The sequence below is a fragment of the Ceratotherium simum genome, chromosome 25 (genome assembly GCF_057802395.1).
Source record: "Ceratotherium simum simum isolate JZ-2026a chromosome 25, ASM5780239v1, whole genome shotgun sequence".
NCBI lineage: Eukaryota > Metazoa > Chordata > Mammalia > Perissodactyla > Rhinocerotidae > Ceratotherium > Ceratotherium simum.
The window spans coordinates 3,898,234-3,914,833 of NC_141924.1; the positions used below are offsets into that span (position 1 = coordinate 3,898,234).

General features: G+C 52.4%; 1 protein-coding gene across 1 annotated transcript in view; it reads left to right on the plus strand.

Annotated features, from left to right (window-relative positions):
- Positions 1 to 280: 280 nt before the first annotated feature.
- The window catches only part of CERK (ceramide kinase), a 59,647-nt gene continuing 43,327 nt past the window's right edge, over positions 281 to 16,600 (plus strand). The window contains exon 1 of the mRNA XM_087448730.1: positions 281 to 538. Coding sequence (XP_087304856.1) covers positions 406 to 538 — 133 coding nt within the window. The 5' untranslated portion in view covers positions 281 to 405. The remainder of the gene's footprint in view (positions 539 to 16,600) is intronic.

Here is a 16,600-nt window from a genome sequence, read left to right on the forward strand (position 1 = left end):
AGGTCCCCTACTGTCCCCCTTCTCTGTCCCCCTCGTCCCCACCGCCCGGCTGCCTCTTCGTGCCCCCGCCCGCCCCCTCTTCTCCCTCCCGATCCCTCCTTCGTCCGCCCCATCTGGCTCCCACCTGGTTACCCGCCCCCTCTCCCCGCCCCCTCAGTCCCCAGGCACCCCTCGTCCCCCGCCGGCCCCTCCTCTCCCCGGCCCGGGCCCTCCCCGGTCCCGCGGCCGCTTGCGTACGGGGTGACGCAGCGCCGCCCGCCCCGCGCCCCGCCCGCCCCGCGCTCGCCGCCGCCGCGCCCCGCCGGGCTCCAGGGGCCGCTAACGGTCCCGCGCCCCTCGGCGTCCGACTGCCCGCCGGCCCGGCGCCCCCGCCCGCAGACCGCGGCGCCGGAGGGCGCTGGCGCGATGGGGGCGGCGGAGCCGCTGAGCTCGGTGCTGTGGGTGAAGCAGCGGCGCTGCGCCGTGAGCCTGGACCCCGCGCGCGCGCTGCTGAGCTGGTGGCGGAGCCGGGGGCCCGGGGCCGGCGTCCCCGGCGCGGGTGAGTGTCTCGCCGGCCCGCGGCTCGGCCAGGGTGACCGGGGCGCGCCGGGCAGGGAGGGGGGACCGGAGAAGAGGGGGCCGGGAAAGAGGAGCGCTGGGGAGGAGGGGGCCAGGGAGAAGGGGGCCGGGGAGGAGGGGGCCAGGGTGGTCGGCAGGCGGGGGGAGGCCCCGGGGACAGGAGGCCGGGAGGTGAGGCCGGGGTCTCGGCGGCAGATGGCAGAGAAACGTCCCGGGCGCTCAGGGTGTATACACTCCGGGGACTGGGATGACAAAGAGCCAGCCGGGAAGGTGCTGGCGGGGAGGGCAGGAGTCCGGGTGCTGGCGGTCTCCTGTGGGGATGTGACCCCGGAGGGCGAGGCGCGAGGTCGTGACCGCCAGGGAGGACTGTGGGCCGGGAGATGTCGCCTGGACGTGGCCGCATCACTCAGGCCGGCCCGCAGGCATCTGAAGGGCACCATCTGGACGAGAGTGATTAAGGATGGTTGCCGAGGGGGGTGCCGACGCCGCGCGCTAGGTTTCAGTTTCACCCAGGACAGATGCTTTTCTTTAGCGGGGATCCAAAACCGAGAAGGCACCCTTGCAGGGTAAGGAATTCCTGTTGCAGAGGGAAAGAAGGGGCTGGTGATCTTCTCTCCGGGATGTGCTCCCTGGGGGTTGGGGTGGGGGTGGGGAGTGATTTTGGTGCAACAGGCTGGACACATGACCTGCAGAGGCCCTGCCTATGTGGAGAAGTGTAATTTAGATAAAAATGGAAAGGACACACCCAGCCCTTGCCCTGGGGGGCACCGTGGGGTGGATGGGATGGACAAGTCCCTCCCCAAGGAGAAGGGACTCCCTGGCAGGGCTGTCTGGTGGCAGAAGGATGGGCAGAAGCATGTCGGTCGTCGCATTTGATCCTGGGAGGGAGGAGGATTACAGAGGCCCGTGTTTGGACAGTGAGAAGGGGCAGGCGTCCAAGGCAGAAACCCAAGGCTGGCCACTGTGGGTGTGTTCCATTTCATTCATTTGTGTTTCGAAAGTTTTTATTGAGGGCCTATTGGGGAGGGCACGGGCGTGTGCTAGCCCTGGCTCAGTGCATATGACAAAGTCCTGCCGTAGTGGGGCATTTTCCATTAAAGGGAGAGACAGAGGGGAACACAGAGGGGCAGGGATGTCTGAGGAGAGCCCCGCAGGCTGGGGGCAGGTCACTGTGGTACAGGTGGACCCAGCAGCCCTCCCTCAACATGGTAGCAGTGGGCCAGAGACCTAGCGAGCCTTGTGCACGAAGGGCAGAGATGGTCCAGGCAGGAAGGCAGCTGGTACCAAGGCCAGGAGCCTAGCCAGGAGGCCAGGGTGGGTGTGGCAGGAGCAGAGGGAGGTGGGGAAGGGGAAATGGGGCCTTTTGGGTCACAGGTGCTGAGATGGGGACTTTGCCTTTTACTGTGAGTGTGATGGGAGCCCCTGGAGGGCTTTATCCAGCTTAACGTTCTTCAGGGATCCCTGTGGCGTCTTTGAGGAGGCGACAGAGGGACAAGGAACTGCAATTTGGAGGCTGTTGGCCTCGTCCAGGCAGGAGTGATGGTGAACGGGGCTGGGTCTGCACGGGTTGAGAAAGCGGAGCCAGGGGAGCGTGGTCCAGGTTTGTGGTCACCTGAGGTCACTGCACGAGGAGCAGGGATGTATTTCTTTAATTATTGGGAATGGGTGTGGTGGAGAGCAGGATGCTCTGGTGGGCTGAGTTTGGGATGCCTTTTAGATGCCTTGGGGCAGTCGGGGGTGCTGTGGTGGGTGCTGCGGGCGCTTTCTGATGCGGAGGTTTCGAGGCTTTGCGTGCGGGGAGGGGTGGGGCAGAGCTGGAGCATTAAGTCCAGCCAAGGTCAAGGGTGGCTGGGGACCCGTGACCAACACTTGGTTTCCAGGCTCGGGGTCACCAGAAGCGTTGTCTGCAGAGAGCTTCTCTGTAGTGGTTGTCTGAGGGTTTACACGTGATCTTTCTGATATCCCCTTTGGGAGAAATGTCATGCCGACCCCACGGGTAGTTCTTGCTCTCTAATGCTGAGGTGAGCAGACACGTCTGGCCTGGCCCCGAGGGCTTTTGAGCTTTCTTGTAAATCTCTAGGCTTAAGGATGACGGCACTGCCGCTGCCCAGGGCCCTTCTGTGCAAGCCACTAGCCACCGTCTGCTCTTCTATATCACATTCAAACATGATGGGTCCCTGCGGGGCAGCGATTCCGCTATTTGAAGAATGCAGAGACTGAGCTGTAGAGAGTTGAAGTAACTAGCCCAACTAGTGGTCGAACTGGGAGCTTGGTAGGTCCAGCTGCAGCCGCTGTGCTTGTAAGCAGCGGGTAGTGTGGCCTCCCTGAGGCCCGAGAGGCCACATGGACGGTGGACAGACCCCACCCAAGTGGGATGCCTGGGTGGGAGGTCCCTCATTGTCTGTTTTCAGCGTTGGCATCTTCGGCCAGCTGCCATTATGGTTTCCGGTCACCAGATTCCAGGTTTCGTGTGGAGGCAGCGTCCAGCCTTGCTCTGCTGGTTTCTGCTGGCAGCTCACTCCCACAGTCCTCTTCCTCGGAATGGTTGTTGCTTCACTCTTGACAGACCGGGGAGGCACTTTTGTACAGGCTCATCGGGGCCTTGCTGACTGCTCTGCCAGGAGCTTGGTTCCCTCCCTGGAGAGGCCGGGACTGCGGGAGCCAGGCTGGTGGGCTTCCTCCAGGGACAGGCCTGTTCTCATCACACTCTGTGCTCTCCAACACCGTGTGGAAACTGCGTTAGCAGTGCGGAAACACAGCTGCACCAGCTCTTGGGTTTTCTTCCTATTCTGCACCCCGGAAGGAATCAGGCCTACAGTAGGGTTTTCATGCTCGAGGTCAGCAGGGTCAGCAGGGAGACCTGGAGCAGTCCCCGGGATGTTTAGTTCATTTCCCAGAGTGGTAGTGCCCAGGTGTGTCTGGACAGGCCTGGATGGGCTGCGGCCTGGCGGGAGAGTGAGGAGGGTGGAGGATTTGCAAAAAGAGGCTCTAGGAGAACCTGCCGTGGAGCTCAGGGGACAGAGGGGTAAGGAGTAAATTGAGAACACCTTTAAAAGGGACTGAGAAGGGAGCCATGCTGGGGCCTCTATATGCACGGGGCGAAGTGTAGCCATTTAGGTTATTGCATCTGATCCTCTCAGTCTCTTAATAGTATAACTCCTATTTTCAGACATGAAAACTGGAAGCCATTCATTGATTGCTCTTAGAGGCACATGATGTAGAAAAGGGAGCTGGCTTTTAACCCAGGCACATGCTCTTTCCCCTGTGGGTCACTGTGCAGGGCACGTGGCTCTGTGTCCGAGAGCAAAGGAGGGAGTTGGAATTTGGAGGGACAGAGTTTTCTGGACCCAGTGAGGGCTGCACCTAAGGAAGCTGTGAGCGAGCAAGTGCTCCCGGGGCCGCCAGCCTGGTCGGAAGTGGGGCAGACTGAAAACAGGAAACCCTGACAGAGGCTTCTCAAAATGGGTCCAACTAGTTGAACTTGAAACAGACTGAAATTATATCTTGGTTATACCCTCAGCCTGCAGGAAAATGGACTCAAGTAGATTCTGAATGTGTTGTTTTAGGGTTGGGGCTGGGAGGAGTGTGTGTGTGTGTGTGTGTGTGGTTGGTGGTGAGCTGCTTGGCTGGGTCACTGCTGTATTTATAAAGAATGTCCCCAACACTCCCTGCGCAATGCCCAGCAAAACATAGGCAAGCCACAGATACTTAAAAATTTTTTTTCTGCTTAGAGAAGTAATTCCTGTTGATTTAATAAAGTCTGGAAAACACCAGAAAAGCACACAGGAAAAATCATCCTTAGTCCTACACTTGAACAGTGAATAATATTTGGTGTTTGTGTCTACATAAATATGTATGAAAGAAAAGCTGGGGAAATACTCTGCGGAATGTTTTCCGTGTTACTATTTACTCTCTTAAAACATGATTTTTAAAAATCAACTTTTCGAGGTATAATTTGCATACAATAAAATTCACACGTTTTAACAGTATAGGTTGGTGAATTTTGATAAATGTGGGAACCTGCCTGAGCATCACGCCAATCAAGATGCAGAATGCTGGCATCACCCCAGCCTCCCCTGCCATGTGACTCTGTCTCTGCCCTGCTCTAGCACCAGGGATGGGCTCCACCATAATAGAAGTTCATATAGATGGAATCATGTAGTGTGTACTCTTTGTGTCTGGCTTCTTTATCTCATTTTTTTTTTTTTTTTTGCCATTCACCATGTATCAGTGGTTCCTTCTTGCTTGTTACTGAGTAATATTGCATTGTGGGAGGATACTGGTCTGTTTATCCATTCACATGTTGAGGGACTTTGGACCGTTTCCAGTTTGGGGCTGTATGAATAAAGATGCTATGATCATTTGTGTACAAGTCCTTTTGGGGTCATATGCTTTCATGTCTCTTGGATACATGTTTAGGAGTAGAAGGCTGGATCATAGGAAAGGGTATGTCTTAAGACATGATTTTTATTGGTTGTGCGGTGTTTTACTACAGGGACCTTACAAATGCCATTTTTATTGATTGATGATGGTAAAAAGTTCTCAAAATCAGAATCAGGTAGATTACAAATTTTCGTGTAAAAATAAATTATTGCAAGAACAAAGAGGACAATTTATAGTCTTGCAATGGGGGAAGACCTTCCTAACCAAGGTGGAATCCAGTAAGAATAAAGAAAAAGCTAGATTATTTGACTAAATGAAAATCTTACAGTTTCTTTTGTAAGATTCCATAAGTGAAAAAATGATGGAGGTGATATTTGCAACAAATATGATAGTCAAAGGATTAATTTTCTTAAATTAAACTTATATAAAAATTGGTAAGAAAAAACAATCCATTAGAGAAATAGCACTGGATATATATAGGTCATTCATAGGAAAAACATTCAAAAATGGATACTGAGCATCTGAATAGATGCTGAGACCAAAGCAGCAGTAAGATGCTGCTTTTCACCCCGTGGATTAAAGGGCAGAACAGCTTGCAGAGGGGAGTGTGAACTGCTGTGCTGTTTTTGGAAATTAATCTGGCGACACTTTGAAAATGTCAAAAATATATATCCTTTGACCCATCAATCTCATGTTTGATCATCTGTCTTAAGGAAAAACACTAGTATTGAAGAAACTGTCTTTCATACTTAAGAATATATATTTTCTGTGTATTTGTTAAGATACTGCTAATACTTTTTACTTTCCGGCCCCACCAATTTAATTTTCTTCTACAATGGTCTAGATTTTGGCATAGCATAACTTTCTGGAGAATGCGGTTGGTGTCTGCCTTCTGCGAGCTATTTCGCAGGCAGGTGGGCAGGTCCAGGATGAGACATGCTTCCCCTTCACGGTCTCACCTGACGTCGTGGTCTCAGCATCAGCACTGTGTGGATTTCTCCTAATGCTTTGTCTTCTGTCCTCATTTCTCTTGAGCTTTGGTTCCCAGTTTCTAACGACCTCCCATTTCCCTCTGGAGACAGCCAGCATCTCAGGCGCAACCCAGCCAGCTGCAGCTCATCAGCTTAGCTTCCGGGCCTGGGTGTTGGCGGCTGGCCGCTGGGTTCTCGGATCCGCCCGCCGCTGGGTCCTGCTTTTCCCTCCCGCCGCTGGGTTCTCGGATCCGCCCGCCGCTGGGTCCTGCTTTTCCCTCCCGCCGCTGGGTCCTGCTTTTCCCTCCAACTGCACTTGGCTGTTTTTGCCGCAGACTGGTTCGGATGACTTCTGCCCCCTCCTGCCTCTCGTCCTCCCTTTTCCATCCTTCTGGCTCATTGTGTCACCTCCTTACAGCCTTCCTCTGATGGTTGAACCCGAGGTTGTTGGGAGGGGAAGTCTGGAAAGCACCTCAAGCCCTACTAATGCAGCCCCAGTGCCTTAGGCCCCGTCCTGGCAGCCGGCTGGCTGCACCTCCATGGACGGCAGCTGGCCACCTCCCCCTGGCTGCTTGCTGTGCTAGAAAGTTCTTCCATATGTGCTGCTCGCTGGGCCTTATGCATCACCTGTGCCTGGCTTGCATTTGGGGCTCCCCACAATCTGACCTCATGGTACCCCGCCCACCTGCTCCCCACTCAAGCCCATGCGTGACGCCACGCACCAGCCTCTTCACACCCATTCCCTCCGGCCCTCTCTGCCTGAGGTGTTTTTCCTCCCATTTCCCCTCGTTCAAGCCTTCAGTAACCTTTTCTTTAGATTTTTTGTGTAGCTCTGTTTGTACCTATCTGCTAGTTCGTTCTTTGTCCTTTGTCTTATGAGTTTTGCCTTATTTTGACTGTTTGTCCTACCTGCCCTGCATCTTCTCGGGACAGAATCCCGTGTTGGATGCATTCACCTCTCCTTGGCTCCTCTTCCCCATTCCCCAGGAGCTCCTTGTGTTGATCTGTGTACACAGTAGGTGCTGAATAAATATTTGAATGGATGTGTGTGAGGAAAGGTTTGGCCTGTCCCTCCTGAGCAGTGAGAGAGCAGCTCAGGGCCCGGCTCCGCCCTTGCAGCCCCCCTCAGGGCAGCCGGCAGGGACAGGGCGCATTGCGGGTCCCATGCCACTGGGCGAGAACATTGCGGGGAGGGGGTTCCAGTGCTTTCTTGCTCTGTTCGCTCTCGACGCTCCCTCACTTTTCGCTAAGGGCGTGTGGTTTTGAGACAATTGGGAATGGCTAGGAAGCTGAATAGTTTGTGCAAAGCCCACAGGTTCTACACAGTCCTAAAGGGAACAGCACAAACCCCGAAGTGCTGCGTATCAGATGTCCGCCTGACGTGTGCTCGGGGGTCTTATTTATGCCTGGTAGGAAGTCGCAAGTAAAGCAGATGGTCAGATTATCTAAAGCCAATGACCTGCACATTTTGATATGGAGGAATCTCAGTCTGTCTGAATAGGAAGAAACGGCAATCCTGTCTACCTATTTCAGAAAACAGAATCTCTTTCCAGATTTGCATGTGAGTCACTGTAGGAAGAAGTGTGCAGGCGTTTGCGGTTTCAAAAGCAGATGTCAGAAGAAGAGTAGTCCTCCTTGCCGTGTCTGTTTAGGCGTCTGCCTCAGTTATTGTCAGGTTATATGATTGAGCAGTAGCTGAACATGATCATAAAAATCGTAATTATTCTGAGATTATTCCCGAGTTAACTTTTATTGTGACTCTAAAATAGGTCAGCAAACATTTTCTTAAAGGGCCAGATAGCAAGTATTTTAGGCTTTGTGGGTCTCAGTTTCCCAGCTCTGCTGTTTTAGCACAGAAGCAGCTATAGACAGGTGTAAAGGAATGCTTGTGGCTGGGTACCAATAAAACTATTTACAAGAGCAGACAGCTGGCTGGATTTGACTGACAGTTTGCTGGCCCTACTCTAAATCCTTATTAGTAAAGAAGGAATAACAATGTGATGTATTATAAAAGCAGTTAATCCAGATAACTAAAAATATTTTGACCTTCAAAAAAAGCAAACAAACCTGGTCATCTGGAAGAATTTCTATTGCAATTTAGGGAACACATTCATTTGGGTTCTAATCCAGCCGTGCATTTGTCTGTAAGCAGAAAGCCCATCAAATCAGGGTGAGTTGAAGCCTCCTCTGAGGAACAGCATATTCATCTGCAGACTGACCTTAGGTGTCAGAATTGGTCCGGTTCATTTCTCTCTAACCGGTTCCAACAGACCTGCCCACATCAACCAAGGTTTGAATTAACTCAAGAAGGAAAGGAGCATATTAGAGTGATGTGGTCTACGTCGGTGTATGTTCATGGGCACCTGAAAAGAATGTGTATTCTGCTGTTGTTGGCTGGAGTGTTGTAGAAATGTGATTGGATCCTGTTGGTTGAGGGTGGTGTTGAGTTCTTTTATATCCTTACTGATTTTCTGTCTAGTTGTTCTGTCAATTGTTGAGAGAGGGGTGTTGAAGTCTCCAGCTGTAAATGTGGACTTCTCTATTTTGCCTTTTAGTTCTACCAGTTTTTGCTTTACATATTTTCCTGCTGTTGTTTGGTGCATACACATTCAGGATTGCTATGTCTTTGTTTTGGATTGACCTTTTTTTTAATCATGTAATGCCCCTCTCTGTTTCTGGTGATTTTCTTTGTTCTGAAGTCTGCTTTATCTATTAACGTAGCCACTCCTGCTTTCTTTTGATTAATGTTTGTATGACGTGTCCTTTCTATCCTTTTACTCTCAACCTGCTTTCATCATTAGATTTGAAGTGAATTTCTTTAGACTGTATAGAGTTGCCATGTTTTTTAATCAACTTGGGCAATTTCTGTCTTTTTAGTGTAGATACTGATATGTTAGGGCTTAAGTCTGCCATTTTATTTTTTGTTTTGTTTTTCTTTCTGTTTTTTGTTTTCTCTGTTTTCTTTATCCTGCCTTCCTGTGGATTACTTAAATGTCTTTTTAGAATTCCATCTTTATTTATCTATATATCCTAACCTTTTTTATTAGCTTTTCATTGTAGTAAAATATCTGTATTGTTTCTAGTGCATTTCTGTGTATAGCCTGTGAGTGGGTGCCCTAGGTATTGGGTTACATTTACATAACTCCTGCCAGTCTACTGGTGCTGTTGACATCAAACCTAAAGTGAGCTCACTCATGCGTCACACAGCAAGCCGATCTCTGACACTAGGTGTTGTGGAAGAAAATAGGAATTTTATTGCAAAGCGCTGAGCAAGGAGAACGGGCAGCTCATGCAGGAATCCTGAACTCCCTGAAAAGCTACAAGCAAGGGTTTGTATTTGGGGTTTTAGGTAGGGGAGGGGGAGCATGTGGCCTTGGGGGCTGAAGTTCTAAGAGTTCGCCTCACAGGCGGGACTGTCTGTTCTATGTGTTGCATGCAGTGGATTTTTAGTCTTTGACGTCTAAAGTTTACAATCAGTCATTTTAGCTTCTCGGTGCTCCTGCAAGGTGCTTAGTCAGGCGGGGGGCTGTCAGCAAGTTCCTCTCTTATCAGCGGTCCTCCTGCTGTTCTGCAAGGCAAGCTCAGATACTCGGGTTATTTGTTTCCCCCATTAACCTTGTGGGTACAAGGCACAGTTTCAACCTCATCCAGGGAAGTTTTAACTCCTTCACCCTCCACCCAGTTTCACTGTCATGTTACCAGTTGGAGTGAAGTGTAGAAACCTTACCTCTCTCTACATCCCTTTACTCTCCCCTGTTTTATAACATAATTATCCTAATGATTTTCTCTACAGACATTTAGAACCACATTAGTGTTATAATTTTATCTTCAACCCTCAAAGATAATTGAGAAAAATCAAGAAGAGAAGAAGATTTGATGGTGTTTACCCATATCTTTGCTCACCGTGCTCATTCTTCCTATTTTTTTCTCAGGAGATCTTATTTCCTTTCTACTTCCTTCAGCCATTCTTTTAGGATAGGTCTCCTGGCGACAAGTTTTCTTAGTTTTCCGTCACCTGAGAATGTCTTGATTTCTGCTGTATCTCTGAAGGATATTCTCGCTGGGTATAAGACTCTAGGTTGACGGTTCTTTTCTTTCAGCACTTGAAAAGTATTGTGCCACTTCTCTCTGGCTTCCGTGGTTTCTGATTAGAAAACCACTGTCATTCGAATTGTTTTTCTCCTATAGACAAGGTGCTGTTTCTCTCTCACTGATTTTAAGATTTTATTCTTTGTATTTGATTTTCAGAAGTTTGACTATGATATGTCTTGGTTTGGATTTCTTTGGGTTTATCATATTTGAGATTATATTGTTTGCCAAATTTGGGGAGTTTTGAGACATTATTTTTTTGAGTACTTTTTTGTGTGTGTGAGGAAGATTAGCCCTGAGCTAACATCCGTTGTCAATCCTCCTCTTTTTGCTGAGGAAGACTGGCCCTGGGCTAACATCCATGCCCATCTTCCTCTACTTTATATGGGGTGCCACCACAGCATGGCTTGATAAGCGGTGTGACAGTCTGTGTCCGGGATCCAAACCTGCAAACCCTGGGCTGCTGAAGCGGAGTGCGCGAAGTTAACTGCTGCGCCACTGGGTGCCACCCCCCCACCCGAGTCCTTTTTCAGCCCCTCTCCTTCTCTACTTCTGGGACTCCAGTGACACGAATGTTACATCTTTTGTTATAGTCTCCCAGGTCCCTGAGGCTCTGCTTGTTTTTTTAGTAACTCTGTTTCTCTCTGTTGTTCAGATTGAGTAATTTCTATTGTTCTGTCTTCTAGCTCACTGATTCTTTCCTCTGTCCCTCCATTCTGCTGTTGACCCCACCCATCGGGTTTCTATTTTGGTTATTGTATTTTTCAGTTCTAAAATTTCCGTTTGGTTCTTCTTTGTGTCTTCTTTTTCTGTGCTGAGTCTTTATTTGTCTTCATTTAAGTGTGTTTGTAATTTCTCATGAAACGTTTTCAACATGGCTGCTTTAAAACCCTTGTCAGATAATTCCAGAGTCTTTGTCCTCTCGGTGTTGGCATCTAGTGATGGTCTGGCTTCATTCAGTTTGAGATCTTCCTGGTTCTTGGTATGGTGATGAATTTTCGGTTGAAGCCTGGACACTTTGTATGATGTTATGAAACTTTGGATCTTGTTTAAACCTTTTGTTTTAGCTGGCTTTCTCTGATACTGCTCCAGCAGGGAAAGGGGTGCCTAGTCAGTATCGGGGGGGGCAGAAGTCCAGGTTCCCCCCAGCCCTGTTGACAGCTAAGGAGGGGCTCCTCACAGCTGCTGGGTGGGGCGGGAGTTCTGGCCCCCTGCTAGGACTCCACTGATACTTCCTTGGCTGGGAGGGGAAGGGATACCTCATGACTGCTCCCCACAGGGTCTCCCTGACACCTGGGTGGGTGGAGGTAGACGGTGGTGAAGGCCCTGACTCTCCATTAGGTCTCCTCTGACAGCACTCCCCCAAGGAGGATGGGGGCCACCTCGTTACTGCCGGGTGGAGGTGGAAGTCAGCTCCCTCCATCTCCACCAACACTGGGGTGGTAAGGCTCATTGCCGGCTGGCTGGGATGAAAGTTTGGTTCCCTGCTTGGCCTTGTCTCACACCACCCTGGCGGGGAGTGTCAGGTACCTCATTACAGCCTCGAGGGTAGAAGTCCAAGCTCCCAGTTGGCCTTGGCTGGTGTGTGTGGGGATGGGGCCAGCGTTTCCTGTATGTTAGCTGGAGTAGAGCGGTTCTTGTCTAGATGTTTTCTGTCTTGCTGGGCTGTCCTTCCTGGTCCTTTGGGCAGAGAGAGAGGCTTTTGCTGGAGTTTTATTGCTTGTCACCCACTGGCATCTCTGGGTTGCCAGCTTCTTCAGCTCCAAATCTGAGATACGTGAGGTAATAAGAAAACCCAGGGAACTCAGCACCGTGTCCTTCCCTGGCTCCTTCTTCTCTCCGCCTTTCAGCGTCTTCCTGTATTTGTGTTACACGTGTCTTGGTGGGAGGAATAGGGAAAAGCACACCTAGTCCATCTTCTTGGAAGTGGAAGGTCCCCGTGCTTTTGTAAACATCTTTGTCTTCTCCGTTCTTCAGAGTGGATTATTCCTGCTGACCTGTGTTCACCTTCGCTGCCCTTCCTCTGTCACACCCAGCCTGCTGCTGAGCCCTCGTAAACTTTTTATTTCAGACACTGTACTTTTCAAGTCTGGATTTTCCATTTGGTTCCTTCTAATCGTTTCTTTTTCTCTCCTGAGAACTTCTGGCGTTCCGTTCATTTTCAGAATGTTCATCTGTACCTGCCTGAGTGTGGTCATTAAGGCCACTGTGAAGTTTTCCTCCGATACCTCCAGCATCTGGGGTCATCTTGGGTTTGGCATCTGTTGATTGTCTTTTCCCTTGAGAATGTCAGCGTGTTCTGGTTCTTGGTGTCTTGATCGGTTTTGGATTGTTTCCTGAACATTTTGAATACTATGTTGTAAGACTCTGGGTTCTGTTAAAATCCTTTGGAGAATTTTCTTTTTCTAAGCAGGTGCTCACCCTGGATGGGCACAGACAGAGAGTCTGTCTCACACTGTGGAAGGGCTTTCCATGTGAGTCTAGCTCTCGAGGCCTTCATCATGCTGCTAGGGCCTCCCCAGCATTTGCCACTCGGGTGAGTCTGGGACCTGGGTGCTGGCACGTGTGGCAGGTCAGCTCCCAAGGTCCCTGTGCTTCCTGGCGTGTTCTGCACGTGCACGGGGGCTGAGCCTGGACTTGAGTCAGTTCACGCTCAGGGCCAGGACACTCTCACCCAGCCCACTCCTCCCACTGTGCTCTGGCTCCTCCAGCCAGAGGGACGGTTTCTCTTGGTGCTTTTTGCTTCCACATCCGGCATGCTGTTCCGGTCTCAGGCTGCCCTAGGGTCAGAGCTGGAGGGAGAGGAGGAGGGGACCTCTCAGAGACTGCTGCACTGCTCTGCTCATTCCACAGGGGGGCTTCTCTGCCAGCGGATGCTGCTGTTTGCTTTTAAGTCCTCACTCAGGCGTCTTTCTCCCATCTTGGCCAGAGCTTAGTGGCAATCAGTGGGAGAGAGAGGCAGTCATGGGCCCACTTCATCCGGGCCGGAACTGAAGTCATGGTGCTGTGTCTGTTCAGGCCGACGTTGTGGGCCTGCAGTGCTGTTCCTGCCTCACTGAATCCTCACCATGGCACTTGGAGTGGTCCTACTATTGTCCTCATTTCAGAGATGGCCATCTGGGGCTCAGAGAGGCTCAGCTACCAGGTGGAGAGGGCTGCTCTGGAGCAAGGACACCGAAATCCTGGAGTGTGCCCCTTCGAGGATGTGGATCCCGGGGTTCGTTTCAGTAGCCCCCCACTGGCCTTTCATAGCAGGTGGGGTGGGGAAGAGCAGGCTTCTCGGAGTAGAAACCAGTCCTGTCCCCAGTGCTCAGCCGCCCTGTGGCCCTGCCTGGGCCTCTGAAGCTCTCTGCCGCCTGCAGTCACTAGGGTAGGAGTGCGCACCCGGGATTGCACGTGGTCTGAGGCGTGAATGAGACGGCTCGGGTGTGAGTCAGAGACGGCGATGTCCTGTGGGTGGAGATGCGGTTGTCATGGAGTTGTTTCTGCTGGCATGATGCCCGCAGGTCAAGGGTCAATGTCACACGTTTCCTGAACCCACAGATTGGGGACACAAAGGAGTAGAGGTCTGCCCTGCTCTCCAAACCTTCCCTTTCACAGGGGGAACCCCGTCCTGGAGACCGGCTGAGAACCCGCCCTACAGGCACTGTGGGCTGTGTGGGAGCTGCCGCAGTGTCCCCTGAGGGCTGGCTTTGCCGTGTTGTGTCCCTTCCTGTCGCAGGTGCTGATGGAGCATCCTGGGCGGCCATTTAGGAGCCGTTGACGTGTGGGCAGGTCACCGGCCAGCCTGGTGCCTGAGGATGGCTGGGCTCTCCCCCGAGGCGGCTGGTGTGAAAGGACAAGGGGTTACAAAGGTGACAGTGCGTCCCTGTCAGGTCGGGGCTGTTTGAAGATGGGAAGGATCCGCTTCTGTTCTCTGGGTGTGTTGTTTTAGAAGGACACGGGTCACACTCTCTTTCTGAAACAGAGTGTTAATGACGTCTCTGTATGTGGAGATGAGAGTGAGCTGTCAGCAGTGGGGCTTCTGCATGCTGTCTTTCCCACACCCCTGCTCGAAGGCGAGTGTGAGAGAGTGTGTGTGTGTGTGTGCACGCGTGTGAGGCTGAGTGTCACTGCCTGTGTGAATGCATGTGTGTGAGTGTGGCTGTGTGTGTGAATGCAAGTGTGCGTGCCTGTGGGTGTGCCCGTGTGAGGGCGTGTGTGTACTTGTGTAGAGGTTTCTGGGTGGAAGGGTGCGGGCCCCTCCCCGGGCCCGCACAGGCGTCCCTCCTCTCTCGGGGAGCAGTCCCTGACTTTCTCCACTGCTTCTTCAGTCTCTCGCCTCGGCCCGGCCTTTTTCCTGGGAAGCGAATACCAGACTTGCCCGCGCTCTGTGAGGCTGCGCCGTAACCTCTATCCAGGCGTGAAGACTCGCGGCCCTTGACAAAGAGCACGCCCTGCCCCGGCCCTCCCTGGGACCCCACCGCGCCCTTCCTGCATGGCCTCCCATCCCTGCGGCCCCCAGATCTGCACAGCCTCTCCAGGGCCCCGGTGGACTGTGCCACGCCTGCAGTGGGTCTGCCCGATGCCCAAGGCCTCTGGGTGGCCTGATAGAGAATGTTCCATGGAGGAGGGTCTGCGAGTTGAGCTTTGGCCAGCAGTGGTGCTCTGTTGGAAGTCCTGGGTTAGGACATTTGGGTCCATGGAAAGAGGGGTTCCTGACTTCTGTCTGCTCCTCACGGAACAACTCAGCACGGGTGCCCAGAAACTGCGAAGCATCTTAGATTAGCCTCCCGAGGCAATGAGTGTCCTGGGCAGCTCGTCCCCAGTCCAGGGCTGCCAGCCATGCTCCCCTCCCAGCATTTCCGAGTGTTGGCTGGGGACCTGCAGGCAGAGCCCACAGGGCAGAGGCCTCAGTGACCGCTGCCCCTGGGGGACCTCGCGTGGCCTCTGGGTGTGCAGATTCTTCTGCCCCGGGGGGCAGAGCTTCTGGGCCGTCCTCAGGGCTGCAGTACTAGTGGGCACTGGAAGGTATGACCTTCCAGCAGGCGGGTTTTGGCAGCCGGACCCGCCAATGGCTCCCACTTCTCTCAAGAGAAGCGGAGTGAGCCCAGTGGCCTCAAGCCTTTCTTTCCCAAAGCACCTGTCTCTCTAATACTCACCTCACCCCTCACTCTGCTCTGGTCCCACTGGCCCCTCCAGTCCCTAAGCCCCACAGGGGTGCTTGTGCTGCGGAGCCTTTGCACTGGCTGTTCACTGAGATTGTTCTGGAGTCTTTGCTCAGATCCCACTTTCTCAGTGAGGCCTCACCACCCCTCTCCATCCTCCCAGCCCTGTGTACCTGCTCTGTGTGCTTCTCCATAGCACTTATGACTCTCTGGACAAACTGAATAAACTTATCAATCTTATTGTTTCTTGGGTGTCTCCCTGCATCAGAGTGTTAACCGCCAGAGGACAGGGGGTTTCTGTTCGTGCCCCACCTCCCTGTCTAGACCCGTGTCTGCCACTTAGTAACGTGGAGCGAATGAGTGGACACTGGTGTGACAGTGCTGGGTGGGCCGTGTGGAGTTTTTAATAGTTGTGATTCTTTGTGACCCGCTTATTTTAAAGTTTGGCATAAAACCGTGATATATCTGATAATTGAATACCCTTCAAGAGAAAAGTACATCTTGAAATGTTTTAGGGCATAAGGATTCCAGATTTTGTGCCTGGAATGATCTGGAAGAGTTTTAGTAAGACTCAACTGAGCTGGACTTTAATTCAGCCCATAGCGACTTGGAGAGAGCACCGCGGGGTTCCAGGTGGGGCCCTGGCCCACCTGCCCCCACCGCCACCCCGCTCCCACCCTCCTCTTCTTCCACATAAACCTGACTGCAGACAGTTCCCCTGGCCTGTCCGCTTTTCCTAAGAAGCAGGCTGGGGTCTCCCTTCTTCTGCTTCTGCTCCTTTGTCTTTTCTCTAAATGCCCATCTCGCGCTCCCAGGATGGAAATCTCCCCATCCCACCTGCCCACCCACCTCGTCCTTTCACAGATGCTCCTGAGGCGCCTCCCTCCCGGAGCTCGTGTGGTCGCCTGGCAGGGGAGGACCCTGCCCACAGCCACCGCCTCCTGGCGTTTCTGAGCCTAAGGGGACAGAGTGCCCCTCTGGCACATGACGATCTCTGAGGAGACTGCCCTGTGCTGTGGCGTTGTAGTAGAAGATGCTGTTCGCTCAGGTGCCTGCCAGGTGCAGGTGTAAGAACAGCTGACAGGTATGGACGCGTCCTGCGCGCCAGGCCCTCTCTCAGCACTTTACATGTGATGACCTGCTAATTCTCACGTCTCCCATTTTACAGGTGACGTAACTGAGCACAGAGAAGCTAGTAATCACACAGCTAGGCGGTGCCAGGGCTGGGTTACTTCCCTCAGCACTCTTGCTCCGGAGCCCTCTCTCAGTCGTTCTGGTCAGCGGTCAGTGCTGCAGTTTGGCTAGAGCGAGGAAAGGTGGGCTTGAGAGCTGGGCTTGAGTTTGGGTCAGAAGAGGATGAGGAGGGTAGTCAGAGGTGGGAGGAAGCTCGAGAGAGGCTGTCAGGGAGGGTTCCTTCTGTGAGCATCCATGGGTGTCTGCCAGGTGCTGCAG